Source organism: Anomaloglossus baeobatrachus, chromosome 11 (assembly GCF_048569485.1).
Source record: "Anomaloglossus baeobatrachus isolate aAnoBae1 chromosome 11, aAnoBae1.hap1, whole genome shotgun sequence".
NCBI lineage: Eukaryota > Metazoa > Chordata > Amphibia > Anura > Aromobatidae > Anomaloglossus > Anomaloglossus baeobatrachus.
This window is the reverse complement of record NC_134363.1, coordinates 35,362,959-35,383,824: the sequence shown is the minus strand read 5'-3', so window position 1 is coordinate 35,383,824 and position 20,866 is coordinate 35,362,959. Positions and strand designations below refer to the sequence as shown.

Genomic DNA, 20,866 nt, shown 5'->3' with positions numbered 1-20,866 from the left:
ATCGGTGGGGATTTCTATGGCATGTTAATTTTCGGGATATTTCTCTTTAAAGGAGAAAGCGTGTGATATTTCAAGAACAATGTATAGTTTTTATTAAACCTTTTTTTCGTGTGCACTATAACGATCCCTTGGTGCCGAGCAGGATCATATAGATCGGTCTCTGTGACATTGCAATGAAATAGTAAGATACTAATAATGGAAATGTGTCTGTATATCATACCGCAGTATCGTGCGCTGTCAGCCTCACCCGGCGCTCCCCGTACTTATATATGCATACATTACATCTCGTATCCATATAATAATTAGCTCTGGGGATACGGCCTCCAGACGGTAGAAATGTGAGTGCTTACACAGCTGGAATGGAGAAAGACCAGAGCCTTAAAGGGGGTGTCCAGAATTTTCCTTAGGAAAGGGAACTGATATCAGATTGGTGGAGGAATGATACAGCATCCCCCCTAATTATGGTGGCTGCCGGACATAGTCGGAAAAGCACAGCGCCATAAACGGTGTAGTGGCCATTCCCAGGTACTGCAGTTAGGTTCCTATTGATGTGAATGGGAGCGGAGCTGCAGTACCCGAGAACGGGCCCTACTCGTTCTACGTTCTCAGATGCCGTGGGTCCTGCGAATATCTAGTTCCTGGAGTCAGACTCTCATGGATGTGATATTGATGGAAAAGGAAAGGCCTTCCACATCCAAGTCTGATCACCCACTTTATTTTGAAGTCTTTAGGGTGGGTCAAGAAAGTGGGGTCAGGTGGGCGGGTAAAGCAAGAAGAAAAAAAACAGCTCCTTGGAAGTGTAGAGGATTGATGCTATCGGTGTCACTGGCTGATATTAGTGTAGTTGTCAGCCTTAACCATACGTATGTGTCACTTTCAAGCTTTAGCCAGTTATATATCCACCATGGTGACTATGCCCTTCATAATATCTTGTTGTATTCTTAAAACTCAAAATGCATTACGATTGTGACTACTACTGCCACAATTACTACTACTATACTGTGCCACAATTACTACTACTATACTGTGCCACAATTACTACTACTATACTGTGCCACAAATACTACTACTATACTGTGCCACAATTACTACTACTATACTTTGCCACAAATACTACTACTATACTGTGCCACAAATACTACTACTATACTGTGCCACAATTACTACTACTATACTGTGCCACAATTACTACTACTATACTGTGCCACAATTACTACTACTATACTGTGCCACAAATACTACTACTATACTGTGCCACAATTACTACTACTATACTTTGCCACAAATACTACTACTATACTGTGCCACAAATACTACTACTATACTGTGCCACAATTACTACTACTATACAGTGCCACAATTACTACTATACTGTGCCACAATTACTACTACTATACTGTGCCACAATTACTACTACTATACTATGCCACAATTACTACTACTATACTGTGCCACAAATACCACTACTATACTGTGCCACAATTACTACTACTATACTGTGCCACAATTACTACTACTATACTGTGCCACAATTACTACTACTATACTGTGCCACAATTACTACTACTATACTGTGCCACAATTACTACTATACTGTGCCACAATTACTACTACTATACTGTGCCACAATTACTACTACTATACTTTGCCACAAATACTACTACTATACTGTGCCACAAATACTACTACTATACTGTGCCACAATTACTACTACTATACAGTGCCACAATTACTACTATACTGTGCCACAATTACTACTACTATACTGTGCCACAAATACTACTACTATACTATGCCACAATTACTACTACTATACTGTGCCACAATTACTACTATACTGTGCCACAATTACTACTACTATACTGTGCCACAATTACTACTACTATACTTTGCCACAAATACTACTACTATACTGTGCCACAAATACTACTACTATACTGTGCCACAATTACTACTACTATACTGTGCCACAATTACTACTACTATACTGTGACACAATTACTACTACTATACTGTGCCACAAATACTACTACTATACTGTGCCACAATTACTACTACTATACTGTGCCACAATTACTACTACTATACTGTGCCACAATTACTACTACTATACTGTGCCACAATTACTACTATACTGTGCCACAATTACTACTACTATACTGTGCCACAATTACTACTACTATACTTTGCCACAAATACTACTACTATACTGTGCCACAAATACTACTACTATACTGTGCCACAATTACTACTACTATACAGTGCCACAATTACTACTATACTGTGCCACAATTACTACTACTATACTGTGCCACAATTACTACTACTATACTATGCCACAATTACTACTACTATACTGTGCCACAAATACTACTACTATACTGTGCCACAATTACTACTACTATACTGTGCCACAATTACTACTACTATACTGTGCCACAATTACTACTACTATACTGTGCCACAATTACTACTATACTGTGCCACAATTACTACTACTATACTGTGCCACAATTACTACTACTATACTGTGCCACAATTACTACTACTATACTGTGCCACAATTACTACTACTATACTGTGCCACAATTACTAATACTATACTGTGCCACAAATACTACTAGTATACTGTGCCACAATTACTACTACTATACTGTGCCACAATTACTACTATACTGTGCCACAATTACTACTACTATACTGTGCCACAATTACTACTACTATACTGTGCCACAATTACTACTACTATACTGTGCCACAAATACTACTACTATACTGTGCCACAAATACTACTACTATACTGTGCCACAAATACTACTACTATACTGTGCCACAATTACTACTATACTGTGCCACAATTACTTCTACTATAGAGTGCCACAATTACTACTATACTGTGCCACAATTACTACTACTATACTGTGCCACAAATACTACTACTATACTGTGCCACAATTACTACTACTATACTGTGCCACAATTACTACTACTATACTGTGCCACAATTACTACTACTATACTGTGCCACAATTACTATTACTATACTATGCCTCAATCACTACTACTATACTGTGCCATAATTACTACTACTATACTGTGCCACAATTACTACTATACTGTGCCACAATTACTACTACTATACTGTGCCACAATTACTACTATACTGTGCCACAATTACTACTATACTGTGCCACAATTACTACTACTATACTGTGCCACAATTACTACTATACTGTGCCACAATTACTACTATACTGTGCCACAATTACTACTACTATACTGTGCCACAATTACTACTACTATACTATGCCACAATTACTACTACTATACTGTGCCACAATTACTACTACTATACTGTGCCACAATTACTACTACTATACTGTGCCACAATTACTACTACTATACTGTGCCACAATTACTACTATACTGTGCCACAATTACTACTACTATACTGTGCCACAATTACTACTACTATACTGTGCCACAATTACTACTACTATACTGTGCCACAATTACTACTACTATACTGTGCCACAATTACTAATACTATACTGTGCCACAAATACTACTAGTATACTGTGCCACAATTACTACTACTATACTGTGCCACAATTACTACTATACTGTGCCACAATTACTACTACTATACTGTGCCACAATTACTACTACTATACTGTGCCACAATTACTACTACTATACTGTGCCACAAATACTACTACTATACTGTGCCACAAATACTACTACTATACTGTGCCACAAATACTACTACTATACTGTGCCACAATTACTACTATACTGTGCCACAATTACTTCTACTATAGAGTGCCACAATTACTACTATACTGTGCCACAATTACTACTACTATACTGTGCCACAAATACTACTACTATACTGTGCCACAATTACTACTACTATACTGTGCCACAATTACTACTACTATACTGTGCCACAATTACTACTACTATACTGTGCCACAATTACTATTACTATACTATGCCTCAATCACTACTACTATACTGTGCCATAATTACTACTACTATACTGTGCCACAATTACTACTATACTGTGCCACAATTACTACTACTATACTGTGCCACAATTACTACTATACTGTGCCACAATTACTACTATACTGTGCCACAATTACTACTATACTGTGCCACAATTACTACTATACTGTGCCACAATTATTACTACTATACTGTGCCACAATTACTACTACTATACTATGCCACAATTACTACTACTATACTGTGCCACAATTACTACTACTATACTGTGCCACAATTACTACTACTATACTGTGCCACAAATACTACTACTATACTGTGCCACAAATACTACTACTATACTGTGCCACAATTACTACTACTATACTGTGCCACAATTACTACTATACTGTGCCACAAATACTACTACTATACTGTGCCACAAATACTACTACTATACTGTGCCACAAATACTACTACTATACTGTGCCACAATTACTACTACTATACTGTGCCACAATTACTACTATACTGTGCCACAATTACTACTACTATACTGTGCCACAATTACTACTACTATACTGTGCCACAAATACTACTACTATACTGTGCCACAAATACTACTACTATACTGTGCCACAATTACTACTACTATACTGTGCCACAATTACTACTACTATACTGTGCCACAATTACTACTATACTGTGCCACAATTACTACTACTATACTGTGCCACAATTACTACTACTATACTGTGCCACAAGTACTACTACTATACTGTGCCACAATTACTACTACTATACTGTGCCACAAATACTACTACTATACTGTGCCACAATTACTACTACTATACTGTGCCACAAGTACTACTACTATACTGTGCCACAAATACTACTACTATACTGTGCCACAATTACTACTACTATACTGTGCCACAATTACTACTATACTGTGCCACAATTACTACTATACTGTGCCACAATTACTATTACTATACTGTGCCACAATCACTATTACTATACTGTACCACAATCACTACTACTATACTGTGCCACAATTACTACTACTATACTGTGCTACAATTACAACTACTATATGGTTATTACTACTACTATAATTACTGTACTACCACTATTACAATACTACTATTTCTACTGTTACTACCACTATATTATGTCTACTATTATTATTACTATACTACCACTATTACTACAACTCCTACTATTATTACCACTACTATACTACTACTATTGGTATACTACTATTACCACCAGAATACTTCTACTATTACTACCATGGTACTACGGACGACTACTACTACTGACTACTACGGACTACTACTACTACGGACTACTACGGACTACTACTACTACTGACTATTGACTACTACTACTGACTACTACTACTACTGACTACTACTACTACTGACTACTACTACTGACTACTACTGACTACTACTGACTACTGACTACTACTGACTACTGACTACTACTGACTACTACTGACTGACTACTACTACTACTACTGACTACTACTACTGACAACTACTACTACTGACTACTACTACTACTGACTACTACTACTCACAACTACTACTGACTACTACTGACTACTGACTACTACTGACTACTACTACTACTTCTACTACTACTGACTACTACTACTGACTACTACTACTACTACTGACTACTACTACTCACAACTACTACTGACTACTACTGACTACTACTGACTACTGACTACTACTGACTACTACTACTACTTCTACTACTACTGACTACTACTACTGACTACTAATACTACTACTGACTACTACTACTACTTCTACTACTACTGACTACTACTACTGACTACTACTACTACTGACTACTACTACTCACAACTACTACTGACTACTACTGACTACTACTGACTACTGACTACTACTGACTACTACTACTACTTCTACTACTACTGACTACTACTACTACTGACTACTACTACTACTACTACTACTGACTACTACTACTACTACTGACTACTACTACTACTACTACTGACTACTACTACTACTTCTACTACTACTGACTACTACTACTGACTACTACTACTACTACTGACTACTACTTCTACTACTACTGACTACTGACTACTACTGACTACTACTACTGACTACTACTACTACCGACTACTACTACTACTACTAACTACTACTACTACTACTACTGACTACTACTACTACTTCTACTACTACTGACTACTACTACTACTGACTACTACTACTACTACTGACTACTACTACTACTGACTACTACTACTACTGACTACTACTACTACTTCTACTACTACTGACTACTACTGACTACTACTACTACTGACTACTACTACTACTGACTACTACTACTACTACTACTGACTACTACTACTACTGACTACTACTACTACTACTACTACTACTACTACTACTACTACTACTATTATTATTATACTAGCACTATTACTATACTACTTGTATTACCACCACTACACTACTACTATTACTACCACTATACTAATACTGGCACTATTACTACTATACTACCGCTATACTACTATAACTAGTATTACTACATATTCTACCATCACCACTATGACTTCTAGTACTATACTATTACCACACCCCTAGTACTTATAATACTACACTACTACTATTACTGCTGCTACTTCTTCTACTGTGGCTAACACTATACTACTACTTCTACTATGGTATTATTACCACACTATACTTATAATACATTTACTACTACTGCTTCTTTTACTACTTTTATTATGTCTACCACTAATAGCACATGTACTACTATATTGATATTATTTCTGCTTCTACGAGTACTACATCTACTATTATTACTATTAATATTACTTCTACAATTACTACTGTGATGGTGGAATCTGGGGGGTTGTGTATCATGTTGTGTAGGTTCGTATTTTAGGTGTGGTTCACTGTCCATTCTCTGTATTGCTTGTGTGTACATTGTACTGTCTGTAGGTAACCACCCCCTGTAGTGTTTCTGCCCCTAAGTCTGAGGGAGGGGGGCCTGGGATCCACCTAAACTCTCTGCTTACCTGAAGAATTGGGCAGTCTGTTTGAGAACTTCAAGAGAGAAGGACTAAGATTGATCCTCTGGACAGAAGCTGCAGCTTCTCAGAGAGACCTGGACATTTATCGCTTACTGGACTATATTCGTGTTTCTGGACTATTTTTACCCCTGTATGGTGGATTATGTTATGGACCATTTGATTGCTTGGAATAAATGTTCTTTGGATTGACCATCCATCTCTATCTAGCACTTCTTATTAAGCAATGATCAATAATGCAGCCATTCCGATCCTGTCTTGGTGAGAGGGCTGCTCCATACCATGCGTAGATAGTTCATGAGGCTGGTCCCGTGTTGCCAGATCTGTGACGTGCTACAGGACAGCTGCTTCACACCAATCTCCTGGCTCCGGTTTAACTCCCGCACGGCATTGACCACAACATGTACAGCGTCAAACATGAGCGCAGCCGAGAGCTGAGGAAAGAAGGAAAATGTCAGCACGCTCATAGTCATGGCCGAAAGTGTTGGAACTGTTGAAATTGTTCCAGACAATTACGTATTTCTCCCAGAAATTATGGCAATTATACGTTTTGTTATATACAGGTTTATTTCTTTTGTGTGTATTGTAACACCACAAAAATTGAAAAAACGCACACAAAACCCCAAAACTGTTGGTACCTTTCCAAAAATCTGAGTAAACAACTTTGTTTCAAGCATGTGATGTTCATTCAGACTCTCCTGTGGCAAGTAACAGGTGTGGGCAATATGAAATCACACCTGAAACACGATAAAAAGGCGAGAAGTTGACTCAATTTTTGCATTGTGTGTTTGTGTGTGCCACACTAAGCATGGAGAACAGAAAGAGGAAAAGAGAGAACAGTCTGAGGACTTGAGAATTAAAATTGTAAAAAAAAAATATCAATAATGTCAAGGTTAGAAGTCTATCCCCAGAGATCTTGATGTTCCTTTGTCCACAGTGCGCAGCATAATGAAGAGGTTTACAACCCATGGTACTGTAGCTAATCTCCCTGGATGTGGAAGGCAGAGAAAAATTGATAAAAGCCTTTTTTTCAGTCTTTTTTTTCTGGAAGAAATACTTAATTTTCTGGAACAATTGTAAAGGTGCCAACATATTCGCTCATGACTGTATATATATATATATATGTAGAATCTGAAGAGTACCAATGTCATCACAGTATCACCCAAAAATCAGACAGAAAAGTAAGCTCACCGCTGGTCCCAGATATGTGCTCAGCTCACAGTTTTCTCTCCAGGACATGTTGAGGCTTCTTATGAATTCCAAATAGAAGGGATGGCTACTATTGTACATGGAAAAGCCCAGGATGTTGGAATGGTCACTCACCACCCCTTCTAAGGATAACAAGGGAAAATCCTGGGGTGGGAAGAAAAAAAACCAGATGGAGTTAAGTATATACCACCATTATACGGATTGGGGCTCATTAGAATGTGGAGGAGCACTCGGAGCTGCACAACGAAAAGCACCGGAACGAAATGTGGAAGAGCACGCGGAGCTGCACAAGGAAAAAGCACCGTTCCACAATGTGGACGAGCTCTTTGAGCTGCACAGTGAAAAGCACCAGAACGCAATGTGGATGAGCACTCGAAGCTGCACATGGAAAAAGCACCGATCCGCAATGTGGACGAGCACTCAAAGCTGCACAACAAAAAGCACCGATCCGCAATGTGGACGAGCACTCAGAGCTGCCTGAGCAAAAAGCACCAGTCTGCAATATGGATGAGCACTCGGAGCTGCACAAGGAAAAAGCACCGATCCGCAATGTTGACGAGCACTCGCAGCTGCACATGGAAAAAGCACCGATCCGCAATGTTGACGAGCACTCGAAGCTGCACATGGAAAAAGCACCGATCCGCAATGTGGACGAGCACTCGGAGCTGCACAAGGAAAACGCACCGATCCGCAATGTTGACGAGCACTCGAAGCTGCACAATGAAAAGCACCGATCCGCAATGTGGACAAGCACTCGGAGCTGCACAAGGAAAAAGCACCGATCCACAATGTGAACGAGCACTCGGAGCTGCCTGAGCAAAACGCACCAGTCTGCAATATGGATGAGCACTCGGAGCTGCACAAGGAAAAAGCACCGATCCGCAATGTTGACGAGCACTAGCAGCTGCACATGGAAAAAGCACCGATCCGCAATGTTGACGAGCACTCGAAGCTGCACATGGAAAAAGCACCGATCCGCAATGTGGACGAGCACTCGCAGCTGCACAAGGAAAAAGCACCGATCCGCAATGTTGACAAGCACTCGCAGCTGCACATGGAAAAAGCACCGATCCGCAATGTGGACGAGCACTCGCAGCTGCACAAGGAAAAAGCACCGATCCGCAATGTGGACGAGCACTCGCAGCTACACAAGGAAAAAGCACCGATCCGCAATGTGGACGAGCACTCGCAGCTGCACATGGAAAAAGCACCGATCCGCAATGTGGACGAGCACTCGCAGCTGCACATGGAAAAAGCACCGATCCGCAATGTGGACGAGCACTCGCAGCTGCACAAGGAAAAAGCACCGATCCGCAATGTTGACAAGCACTCGCAGCTGCACATGGAAAAAGCACCGATCCGCAATGTGGACGAGCACTCGCAGCTGCACATGGAAAAAGCACCGATCCTCAATGTGGACGAGCACTCGCAGCTGCACAAGGAAAAAGCACCGATCCGCAATATGGAAGAGCACTCGGAGCTGCACAACGAAAAGCACCGGCACGCAATGTGGAGTACAGGGAGCTGCACACGGAAAAAGAACCGTTGCGCAATGTGGACGAGCACTCGGAGCTGCACTACGAAAAGTAAGAGAACGAAATGTGGATGAGCACTCGGAGCTGCACAAGGAAAAAGCACCGATCCGCAATGTGGATGAGCACTCGGAGCTGCACAACGAAAAGCACCGGCACGCAATGTGGAGGAGTACAGGGAGCTGCACAAGGAAAAAGCACCGATCCGCAATGTGGACGAGCTCTTGGAGCTGCACAAGGAAAAAGCACCGGAACACAATGTGGACGAGCACTCGGAGCTACACAACAAAAAGCACCGATCCGCAATGTGGATGAGCACTCGGAGCTGCACAATGAAAAAGCACCGATCCGCAATGTGGACGAGCACTTGGAGCTGCACAAGGAAAAAGCACCAATCCGCAATGTGGACGAGCACTCGGAGCTGCACAACGAAAAGCACCGGCGTGCAATGTGGAGGAGTACAGGGAGCTGCACAAGGAAAAAGCACCAATCCGCAATGTGGACGAGCTCTTGGAGCTGCACAAGGAAAAAGCACCGGAACACAATGTGGATGAGCACTCGAAGCTGCACATGGAAAAAGCACCGGTCCGCAATGTGGATGAGCACTCGGAGCTGAACAACAAAAAGCACCGATCCGCAATGTGGACGAGCACTCGGAGCTGCACAATGAAAAGCACCGATCCACAATGTGGACGAGCACTCGGAGCTGCCCGAGCAAAAAGCACCAGTCTGCAATATGGATGAGCACTCGGAGATGCACAAGCAAAAAGCACCGATCCGCAATGTGGATGAGCACTCGGAGCTGCACAAGGAAAAAGCACCGATCCGCAATGTGGACGAGCACTCAGAGCTGCACAATGAAAAGCATCGGCACGCAATGTGGAGTACAGGGAGCTGCACAAGGAAAAAGCACCGATCCGCAATGTGGACGAGCTCTTGGAGCTGCACAATGAAAAGCACCAGAACGCAATATGGATGAGCACTTGAAGCTGCACATGGAAAAAGCACCGATTCGCAATATGGACGAGCACTCAGAGCAGAACAAGGAAAAAGCACCGGTTCGCAATGTGGACGAGCACTCGGAGCTGCACAACGAAAAGCACCGGCATGCAATGTGGAGGAGTACAGGGAGCTGCACAAGGAAAAAGCACCGATCCGCAATGTGGACGAGCACTCGGAGCTGCACAAGGAAAAAGTACCGATCCGCAATGTGGACAAGCATTCGGAGCTGCACAAGGAAAAAGCACCGATCCGCAATATGGATGAGCACTTGGAACTGCACAACGAAAAGCACCGGAACGAAATATGGACGAGCAGTCGGAGCTGCACAAGTTAAAAGCACCGATCCGCAATGTGGAGGAGTACAGGGAGCTGCACAACGAAAAGCACCAGAACGCAATGTGGAGGAGTACAGGGAGCTGCACAAGTAAAAAGCACCGGAATGCAATGTGGACGAGCACAGGGAGCTGCACAACGAAAAGCACCAGAACGCAATGTGGAGGAGTACAGGGAGCTGCACAAGGAAAAAGCACCAATCCATAATGTGGACGAACACTCGGAGCTGCACATGGAAAAAGCACCGTTCCGCAATGTGGACAAGCACTCGGAGCTACACAATGAAAAAGCACCGATCTGCAATGTAGACAAGCACTCAGAACTGCACAACGAAAAGCACCGGAACGAAATGTGGACGAGCACAGGGAGCTGCACAAGGAAAAAGCACCGATCCGCAATGTGGACGAGCACTCGCAGCTGCACAAGGAAAAAGCACCGATCCGCAATGTGGACGAGCACTCGCAGCTGCACAAGGAAAAAGCACCGATCCGCAATGTGGACGAGCACTCGCAGCTGCAGAAGGAAAAAGCACCGGTCCGCAATGTGGACGAGCACTCGCAGCTGCACAAGGAAAAAGCACCGGTCCGCAATGTGGACGAGCACTCGGAGCTGCACATGGAAAAAGCCACGTCCACAATTTGCTCGCATGACTGCCCCTATTTCCAATACAAAACCATAAGAGAAATGGCAGCCACTTATCACAAAGACGTAGGGTCCCATCGTTAACCACCAGTTCTCACCATTGTTGTCAGGATATATTTGTAATGAGCGGACGTCATCCCGAGCTCGGAGGCCTATTAAAAAAAGAAAACGTATTAAAAACTGTAAAACGCAAATCAAAGTAAAAAATAAACATAAAACAGCAAAAAAAAAGAGAAGCCTGACCTTCTTCAGGATGAGATGGGACACCGTTGCGTTGGCGTCAATAATAATGGTGGACACCTTATCATCGCGGATCTCCTTTAATAAAGGCGTGGGATCGTTCGTGTCATCCAACATCCGCACGGAAAGCGTATCTTTTGATATTAGGAACTGACGGACCAACTCCTCTAGCCGCAGTAAACCTGGAGAACAGAAGAAGGAGCTGGCTGAGGAGCGCGATGGGGAATTCACCGCTTTAGGCAAAATTGGAACATTTGCAAGAGATTTAGAGAAGATAAGCAGTAAAAAGTTACTTTTTTTTCCGGTGATAGACGCTATAAATTACTAGAATAATCTTGTATCCTTCTGCATGAATCCGGTAGCCTCAAGCACATACACATATTGCTGTCACTTGACATGTGAGAGCTTCAGCTGCCCCCGAGCCAGCCCGTGACTCGGAGGGAACACTGTGCTCAGCGGTGATTTTTCTTCCCTAAGGACAGGTCCACATGGGCTGGAAAAAGCAGCGGAGGTAAAAACCCACAGCGGAATACAGCAGCAGGCACACGGAGAACAGTTTTGTTTTTTTTAACAAATCTCATCTCATGCCGCAGAATTTTCCAAGACTAAAATTGACCCGCGGTGCCAATTTTAACCGCTTCCCGCCAAGACCAATTTTCTTTTTTCCTCTTCCGCTTTCCACGCCACATAACTTTTTTTTCCCATTGATAGAACGGTAAGAGGATTTGTTCCAGTTTTAAATATATTATATAATATACTTGAGAATAAAATAAAAACAAAAGATTGGAAATGGAGTGCAAAAAACAAATGTATTTTGCATTGTTTTTTGCATTCCATTTCCAACAACTATGAGTTTAAAATGTTCTCGGGTTAGGACTGTTACAACCATACTAAATTGATAGTTTTTTACAACTTTTATATAAAAAAAAAATGTTTAATTCTTAAACATTTTTTATTTTATTTTGTAATCAATAGAGCAGTGTAAGGGCCACATATCTTTTTTTAACCATTGACAGAACGATTTGTTTTTTTGAAAGTCAAGTTCCAGTTTTAAATATATTATATAATATACTGGAGAATAAGATAAAAAAAAATGGAAATGGAGTGCAAAAAACAAATGTATTTTGCATTGTTTTTTGCATTCCATTTCCAACAACTATGAGTTTAAAATGTTCACGGGTTAGGACTGTTACAACAATACTAAAATTGATAGCTTTTACGACTTTTATAAAAAAAAAAAAAAAATTTTAATTCTAAAACATTTTTTATTTTATTTTGTGATTAATAGAGCAGTGTAAGGGCCACATAACTTTTTTTTCTCATTGACAGAACGGTAAGAGGATTTGTTTTTTTTGAGAGTCAAGTTCCAGTTTTAAATATATTATATAATATACTTGAGAATAAAATAAAAAAAAAGATTGGAAATGGAGTGCAAAAGACAATGTATTTTGCATTGTTTTTTGCATTCCATTTCCAACAACTATGAGTTTAAAATGTTTGCGGGTTAGGACTGTTACAACAATACTAAATTAATAGTTTTTAAAACCTTTCTAAAACATATATTTTTTTAATTCTAAAACTTTTTTTATTTTGTCATCAATACTTCAGTGTAAGGGCCACATAACTTTTTTTTCCCATTGACAGAACGATTTATTTTTTTGAGAGTTCCAGATATAGATATATATATATATATATATATATATATATATATATATATATATATATATATATATATATATATATATATATATATATATATATATAGATATATACACACTGGAGAATGAAATAAAAAAAAGATTTGAAATGGAGTGCAAAAAACAATGTAACTTTTTTTCCCCATTGACAGAATGGTAAGAGGATTTGTTTTTTTGAGAGTCAAGTTCCAGTTTTTAATATATTATATAATATACTTGAGAATAAAACAAAAAAAGATTGGAAATGGAATGCAAAAAACAATGTATTTTGGATTGTTTTTTGCATTCCATGTCCAACAACTATGAGTTTAAAATGTTCGCGGGTTAGGACTGTTACAACAATACTAAATTGATAGTTTTTTTATGACTTTTATAAAAAAAAATTTAATTCTAAAACATTTTTTATTTTATTTTGTGATTAATAGGGAAGTGTAACAGCCACATAACTTTTTTTTCCCCATTGACAGAACGGTAAGAGGATTTGGTTTTTTTGAGAGTCAAGTTCCAGTTTTAAATATATTATATAATATACTTGAGAATAAAATAAAAAAAAAAAGATTGGAAATGGAATGCAAAAAACAATGTATTTTGGATTGTTTTTTGCATTCCATTTCCAACAACTAGGAGTTTAAAATGTCCGTGGGTTAGGACTGTTACAACAATACTAAGTTTGATCGTTTTTTTTATAACTTTTTTTTTAATTCCAAAAACCTTTTTTATTTTATTTTGTGATCAATAGAGCAGTGTAAGTAGTATTTATTGGTAGCATTTCTGGATTTTCGGATGCAGCGATAATCATGTTTTTTTACAAGTTTACAGTTAGAATTAAATGGGATTTATTTAAAAACATTTTATGCTTTTTAATATTTTTGAATTCTTGTAAAAAAAACCCAAACATTTCTCGCTAAGGGACTTGAACATGTAATGGCTTCGTTGCTCAAACAATGTACAGCAAAATGTACATATTGCAGTGTTTAGTCCGTTCAGTATTCTCCATAGTCGGGATGAATAGGAACACTAAGGCCGGAGTCACACTTGCGAGAGACTCATGCGAGTCTTGCAGCGCCTCAGCCGTCATGGCTGCACACTCTCCGGACAGGAGTGTCTCAGCTGCATAGAAATACATACAGCCGATCCACTCCTGTCAGTAGAGTGCATGGCCATGCCGGGTGATGTGATACGAGACTTGCGCGAGTCTCTTGCAAGTGTGACTCCGGCGTCAGATGTCCTGCATTCCTTTATTTGGATCTTAGATGCAATGGCAAACCTCTTGTAACCCTGTGATCATATTGTGGGTGTCGTTGTTGAGAAAGTCCCTCTAACTGCTTAGATGCTGCGGTCGCTATTGACCGTCGCATCTAAGGAGGTTAACTACCAGGTTCAGAGTAATTATATATCTTAGGATTTGCTGGCTGGTTTTCCCTTCCAGGGACAGGTATCCTGCTCAACACATAGGTACAGATCCTATCTAGGGTGGTCAGGGGAGCCAGGGGCCAGTGGAAGGGTTAGTCAGGGGTCACCATCTCCCCCTTCTCTTTCGTGTCGCCATATACGTGGTACGTGGTACCAAACCTAGCATGACAATGGAGCAAGCTAATCTCTTGAGGGTCACTCCATACATCTCCTTTTGACTTTGGAAGGAATATCATTGTTGAGACAGCCTCTCTAACTGCTTAGATGCTGCGATCACTATTGACCATGGCATGTAAGGAGGTTAACTGCCAGGATCAGAGTAATTATATAGGTCATGAGTTGCAGGCTGGTTTTCCCTTCCATGGACAGGTATCCTGTTCTGCGCATAGTTCTGGATCCTATCTAGGGTGGCCAGGAGAGCCAAGGGCCAGTGGTTACCATCTCCCCCTTCTCTTCTGTGTCACCATACACGTTGTACTTCACCAAACCTAGCGTGACAATGGAGCAAGCTAATCTCTTGAGGGTCACTCCATACATCTCCTTTCGACTTTGGAAGGAATATCATTGTTGAGACAGCCTCTCTAACTGCTTAGATGCTGCGATCACTATTGACCATGGCATTTGAGGAGGTTAACAGCCAGGATTAGCATTATTACCAATGCAGGTTGGTATTCCTTGTGTATATAAGTCACGGTTGACAACCATTACTGTGGTGTCCGGCTGTAGAAAGTCACAGCGTTTGGCTACACAAACTGCTCCCTGAGATTCTATTCTTTCTGCTGTGGTGTAAATGGTATGCTACGTATCTTCTCTGCTAAGGGTTAATCCCTTTCCTTTTAGGACCCTGTGGATATCCTCACCTTTCAGCTAATAATCATCATCATTTTCCCTTGTGTCCTTAAATACCAACATTTCCCCTTGGTGTTTGCTGGTGATAGACTCATATTCCTATACAAGCCTTGGATACAAGCAGTTGTCTTGTATTCATCTGTAGAATCTGTGTTGTTTGTTGCTGTACCTCTTCCAGAGTCTTCTTGGTGATAAGTTGTTCATATACTTTCCCCTGTGTGTGTGTGTTCCCTGTGTTTTTTTTAGAACTTACTGGGGTTGACTAAGTGTCTGTCCCATCTGTTCCTTACCTAGGGCCCAGTTCAGGGTCAGCCAGGGCTAGGTATCCTGCTCGGTGCGTAGGTGCAGAACCTACTGTATATATAGCACAACTAAAGACCCTCTTGAATTTCAGGATTTGTGACGATATAAGTCTAGGTGGGTCTGTGACGCCCTGGCCTATCAAGTCGTCACAGAATATTGTGCAATCTGCCCTTCTGTGCAATATCCACCTCCTCCTTGGTTACGGGTCCCTGACCTTTGGTGTTGCTAAGAACAGGCTAATAAAAATCCTAGGAACACTCTGCACCACACCCACCAGTGGCTGACCTGAAGGGAATAGGGTCGCCCACTTGGGGGGTTGGTTAAGGGGAGGTCAGGAGTGTCAGGAGACAGACAGTGTAATGTTGGAAGTGAAAGTGAAGTGTGAGGAGGGCAGGAGCTGGGCTCCTTGAGACTACTAGGTGGCAGACGTTGGTCTGGGCCTGGTAGGAGCTGGACCCCAGTCGCAGGGGGATTGTGACAAGGTGCACGGTCTGTCGAGGAGGACAGTTGGCCACCTTGTGCCATCACCGGGCAGGGGACATGGCACAACGGGGTACGTGGACCCTAGGTCGAGAAGGAGCTTCAAGTGTCTTGACAATTTACCCGACGAGGATGGAGCCTTCAAGATCCGCTCTCCACTCACTCCAAAATCGGGGTACAAGCACAACGAGGAGGATAGGACTTTCCCACTACATAGTCCAGAAAATCCCAAGCGTGAACCCTGAGAGCAAGCTCACCCAGTTAGCCACACTGGGGAGCGGGACCTGATAGTCCCTCTAGCTTAGAACTATTTAGAAGAAAGGTGCAACGGAAAAGGCCACAGGCTAACAAACAACACCGACGGGCACGGGATCCAGGTGTGCTCCCTCCCTGCTGCAGCCGTGCTACGAACTTTGGTTTACCACGGCTGTCGGTGTCAGTGTTATTGGACTGAGTGAGTACTAAAGTGATCCCTGACTGACCAAACGGCACCTCCCTGTCACCAACACCGAGTCCCGGGGCATTTCCCCCTACCTGTGGAGAGGTTAAACATCTGGCTGCTCACACCATCGCCACCGGGTACTCCCCATTGCAGCGGTGATACTACACCTTACCACGCACCATGGGTGGCGTCACGAATGGTCCATAAAATCTCTTGTAAATAATCCCCCCTTTATTCCGAGTGGCCACGCGACCCCTCGAGCCACCGCAGATCTGGATCCGAGCAGCAGCGGCAGGCTGCTGATGCGGGGGCGGTACAGGTCCGTTCTTTGATCATTAGCTGAAGCAATAATTGTAGATACATTTATAGTAATGTCTGACCGACCGTGTAACACATGGATGGACCTCGTTAGCCAGAGCCATTCTGTGTTAATGGGTTTCTGCTCCGTAGATGGCCCCCATCACCATTAGGGCACAAAGACACGGGGTTGTCTTGAGGAATCAGCCCCCTTTGAGATCTGAGCCTTCCGTTCACACTTGAGTCACATAGTTACATGGACGTCTATCAAGTTCAACCTGTCTCAGATCAATTATAAATCATTCAATGCTGAATAAATTATAACCCTCGCTGCCACTTGTCATTAGATCAGCATTGAGCGCCGGCTTTCCTTTGCTCTTAGACAGCCAGCCTCATTCTGCACCAATCAATCTAGGAAGGAAAAAAAAATACCGGGATTCTGACGGGTTCATTAATAGTCGATGCGGAAACAGCAGATCACAATTGATCTATCAAATGGATCATGGGCACAGGATCTGAGCGCCACCGGTGCTCTGTGCTCCGATTCTGCTCATTCTCCTTCGGTGTTGCCTCCAAGGCGCGATCCACTGACGTCCGATGTCTTAAGGGCCAGCCCTAGTCCACTCTCCGCAACCACTAATCTGCTGACCCTGGATACTTAAAGTGTAACGGTTGTTAAGAATGTATAGGTGACTGCACCTAGCTCCTCCCATTTTCTCCCTCCTCCTCTCTCCATAGAATTTTAAAAGCACCAACTGCCATCTTCTAGCTATGGCGGTAACAGCTGTTTCAGGTGAACTTCCACCGACTCCGCTCTCCTCTATAGAACTAAAAAAGCACCAACTGCCATCTCCTAGCTATGATTAACTGTCGTTTCAGATGAACTTCCACCGACTCCTATCTCCTCCATAGAACTCTAAAAGCACCAACTGTCATCTACCTATGAATAACTGTCATTGCAGGAGAACTTCCACCGGCTCATCCCTCCTCCATAGAACTATAAAAGCACCAACTGTCATCCCCTAGCTATGACAGTAACCGATGTTTCAGGAGATCTTCCACTGGCTCCTTCTTCCTCCATAAAACTACAAACCACCAACTGTCATCTCAAAGCCATGACTATCTGTCATTTTAGGAGAACTTCCACCGACTCCTCTCTCCTCCATAGAACTAAAAAAGCACCAACTATCATCTATTAGCGATAACTAACTGTCCTTACAGGAGAACGTCCACTGGCTCCTCCCTCCTTTGTAGAACTAAAAAAGCACCAACTGTCATCTCCTAGCTATGACAGTAACAGATGTGTCCGGAGAACTTCCACTGGCTCCTTCTTCCTCCATAGAACTACAAAGCACCAACTGTCATCTTCTAGCTATGGCGGTAACAGATGTTTCAGAAGAACTTCCACCGACTCATCCCTCCTCCATAGAACTAAAAAAGCACCAACTGTCATCTTCTAGCTAAAATATAAGCCCTACTCCAACAATAAGCTCTAGTAGGATTTGGTGCTTTTTTGGGTATGATTAAAATATAAGCCCTACTTTAAAAATAAACCCTAATAGGATATTGGGGGCTTTTTTGTGTATGCTTAAAATATAAGCCCTACTCCAAAAATAAGCCCTAGTAGGATTTTTGGGTCTTTGAGTTTGCTTAAAATATAAGCCCTACTCCAAAACCAATCCCTAGTAGGATTTTTGGGGTTTTGAGAGTTTGCTTAAAATACAAGCCCTACGCCAAAACTAAGCCCTAGTAGGATTTTAGGGCTTTTTTGAATATACTTAAAATATAAGCCCTACTCCAAAAATAAGCCCTAGTAGGATTTTAGGTTTTTTTTGCGTATGCTTAAAATATAAGCCCTACTCCAAATAAATAAGCCCTAGTAGGATTTTGGGGGCTTTTTTTTGCTTATGCTTAAAATATAAGCCCTACTTCAAAAATAAGCCCTAGTAGGATTTTGGGGGGCTTTTTTGAGTATGCTTAAAATATAAGCCCTACTTCAAAAATAAGCCCTAGTGGGTTTTTAGGGCTTTTTTGAATAAGCTTAAAATATAAGCCCTATTAGGATTTTGTGGCTTTTTTTGCGTATGCCTAAAAAATGAGCCCTACTCCAAAATTAAGCCCTAATAGAATTTTGGGGCTTTTTTAAATAGGCTTAAAATATAAGCCCTACTCCAAAATTAAGCCCTAGTAGAATTTTGGGGCTTTTTTTGAATATACTTAAAATATAAGCCCTACTCCAAAAATAAGCCCTAGTAGGATTTTAGGGTTTTTTTGCGTATGCTTAAAATATAAGCCCTACTTCAAATAAATAAGCCCTAGTAGGATTTTTGGGGCTTTGAGTTTGCTTAAAATATAAGCCCTACTTCAAAAATAAGCCCTAGTAGGATTTTTGGGGCTTTTTTGTGTATGCTTAAAATATAAGCCCTACTTCAAAAATAAGCCCTAGTGGGTTTTTGGGGCTTTTTTGAATAAGCTTAAAATATAAGCCCTATTAGGATTTTGTGGCTTTTTTTGCGTATGCCTAAAAAATGAGCCCTACTACAAAATTAAGCCCTAGTAGAATTTTGGGGCTTTTTTTAAATATGCTTAAAATATAATCCCTATTCCAAAATTAAGCCCTAATAGGAATTTTCAGGGCTGTGAGTATGCTTAAAATTAAAGCCCTACTCCAAAAATAAGCCCTAGTTGGGGTACCATCAGCACTGACTACATATTAACATTTTTCCCAAAAAATAATGAAAAAAAAAAAAAAAAAGACTCAACCAGTAAACAATAAGATTCAGTGGCGAATATAACAATGCAATTTACATAAAATCCATCGATGTTGCAAGGAACAATGTATTCGGCTGGCAGGATAAGGATGAGGACAGAGCAAAAAATAAAAAAATAAAAAAAATATTAAAAAAATAAAAAAAGGAATGTGCCCATAAGAGGCCAACTCCACATAACATCACTGTTCTATTTTAATTTCACTCTTAGCAGCTGACTTAAATTTCACTTGACACGTAGCACACGCGTTTTGCAGCCGGCGCAGCTCCACAGCTCACGGACCACTGAGAAACTGGAGGATTTTATGTAATAATAGTAAAAAAAAAAAAAGGGAACAGTGTCTATCAGGTGCCAAAAAGTAGGTTAAAAGGAAAAGTAAAATTCAGTATGTAAATATTATAATAGCACACAGCCAGTGCAAAAAGTGAGATATCCTTCAAAGCAACCAAACCGGGTGAGTTATCCCCCATTAAAATGATGGAGAACCCCATTAAAGGGGTTGTCTGGGTTTATATAAAAAGTATAAAAAGGAAATTACTGCTAGAAAGTAATCTAAAAAAGTTTGATACTTACC

At 41.2% G+C, this 20,866-nt stretch overlaps 1 protein-coding gene across 3 annotated transcripts in view; it reads right to left on the bottom strand.

Moving 5' to 3' along the window:
- Window positions 1–20,866, bottom strand: part of GRIK5 (glutamate ionotropic receptor kainate type subunit 5) — a 383,239-nt gene that overhangs the window by 74,404 nt on the left and 287,969 nt on the right. For all 3 annotated transcript variants that reach the window (XM_075328483.1, XM_075328484.1, XM_075328485.1), the window contains 4 exons: window positions 12,046–12,224; window positions 11,901–11,954; window positions 8,276–8,437; window positions 7,366–7,518 (listed from right to left, as the gene is read on the bottom strand). In XM_075328483.1, coding sequence (XP_075184598.1) covers window positions 7,366–7,518; window positions 8,276–8,437; window positions 11,901–11,954; window positions 12,046–12,224 — 548 coding nt within the window. The remainder of the gene's footprint in view (window positions 1–7,365; window positions 7,519–8,275; window positions 8,438–11,900; window positions 11,955–12,045; window positions 12,225–20,866) is intronic.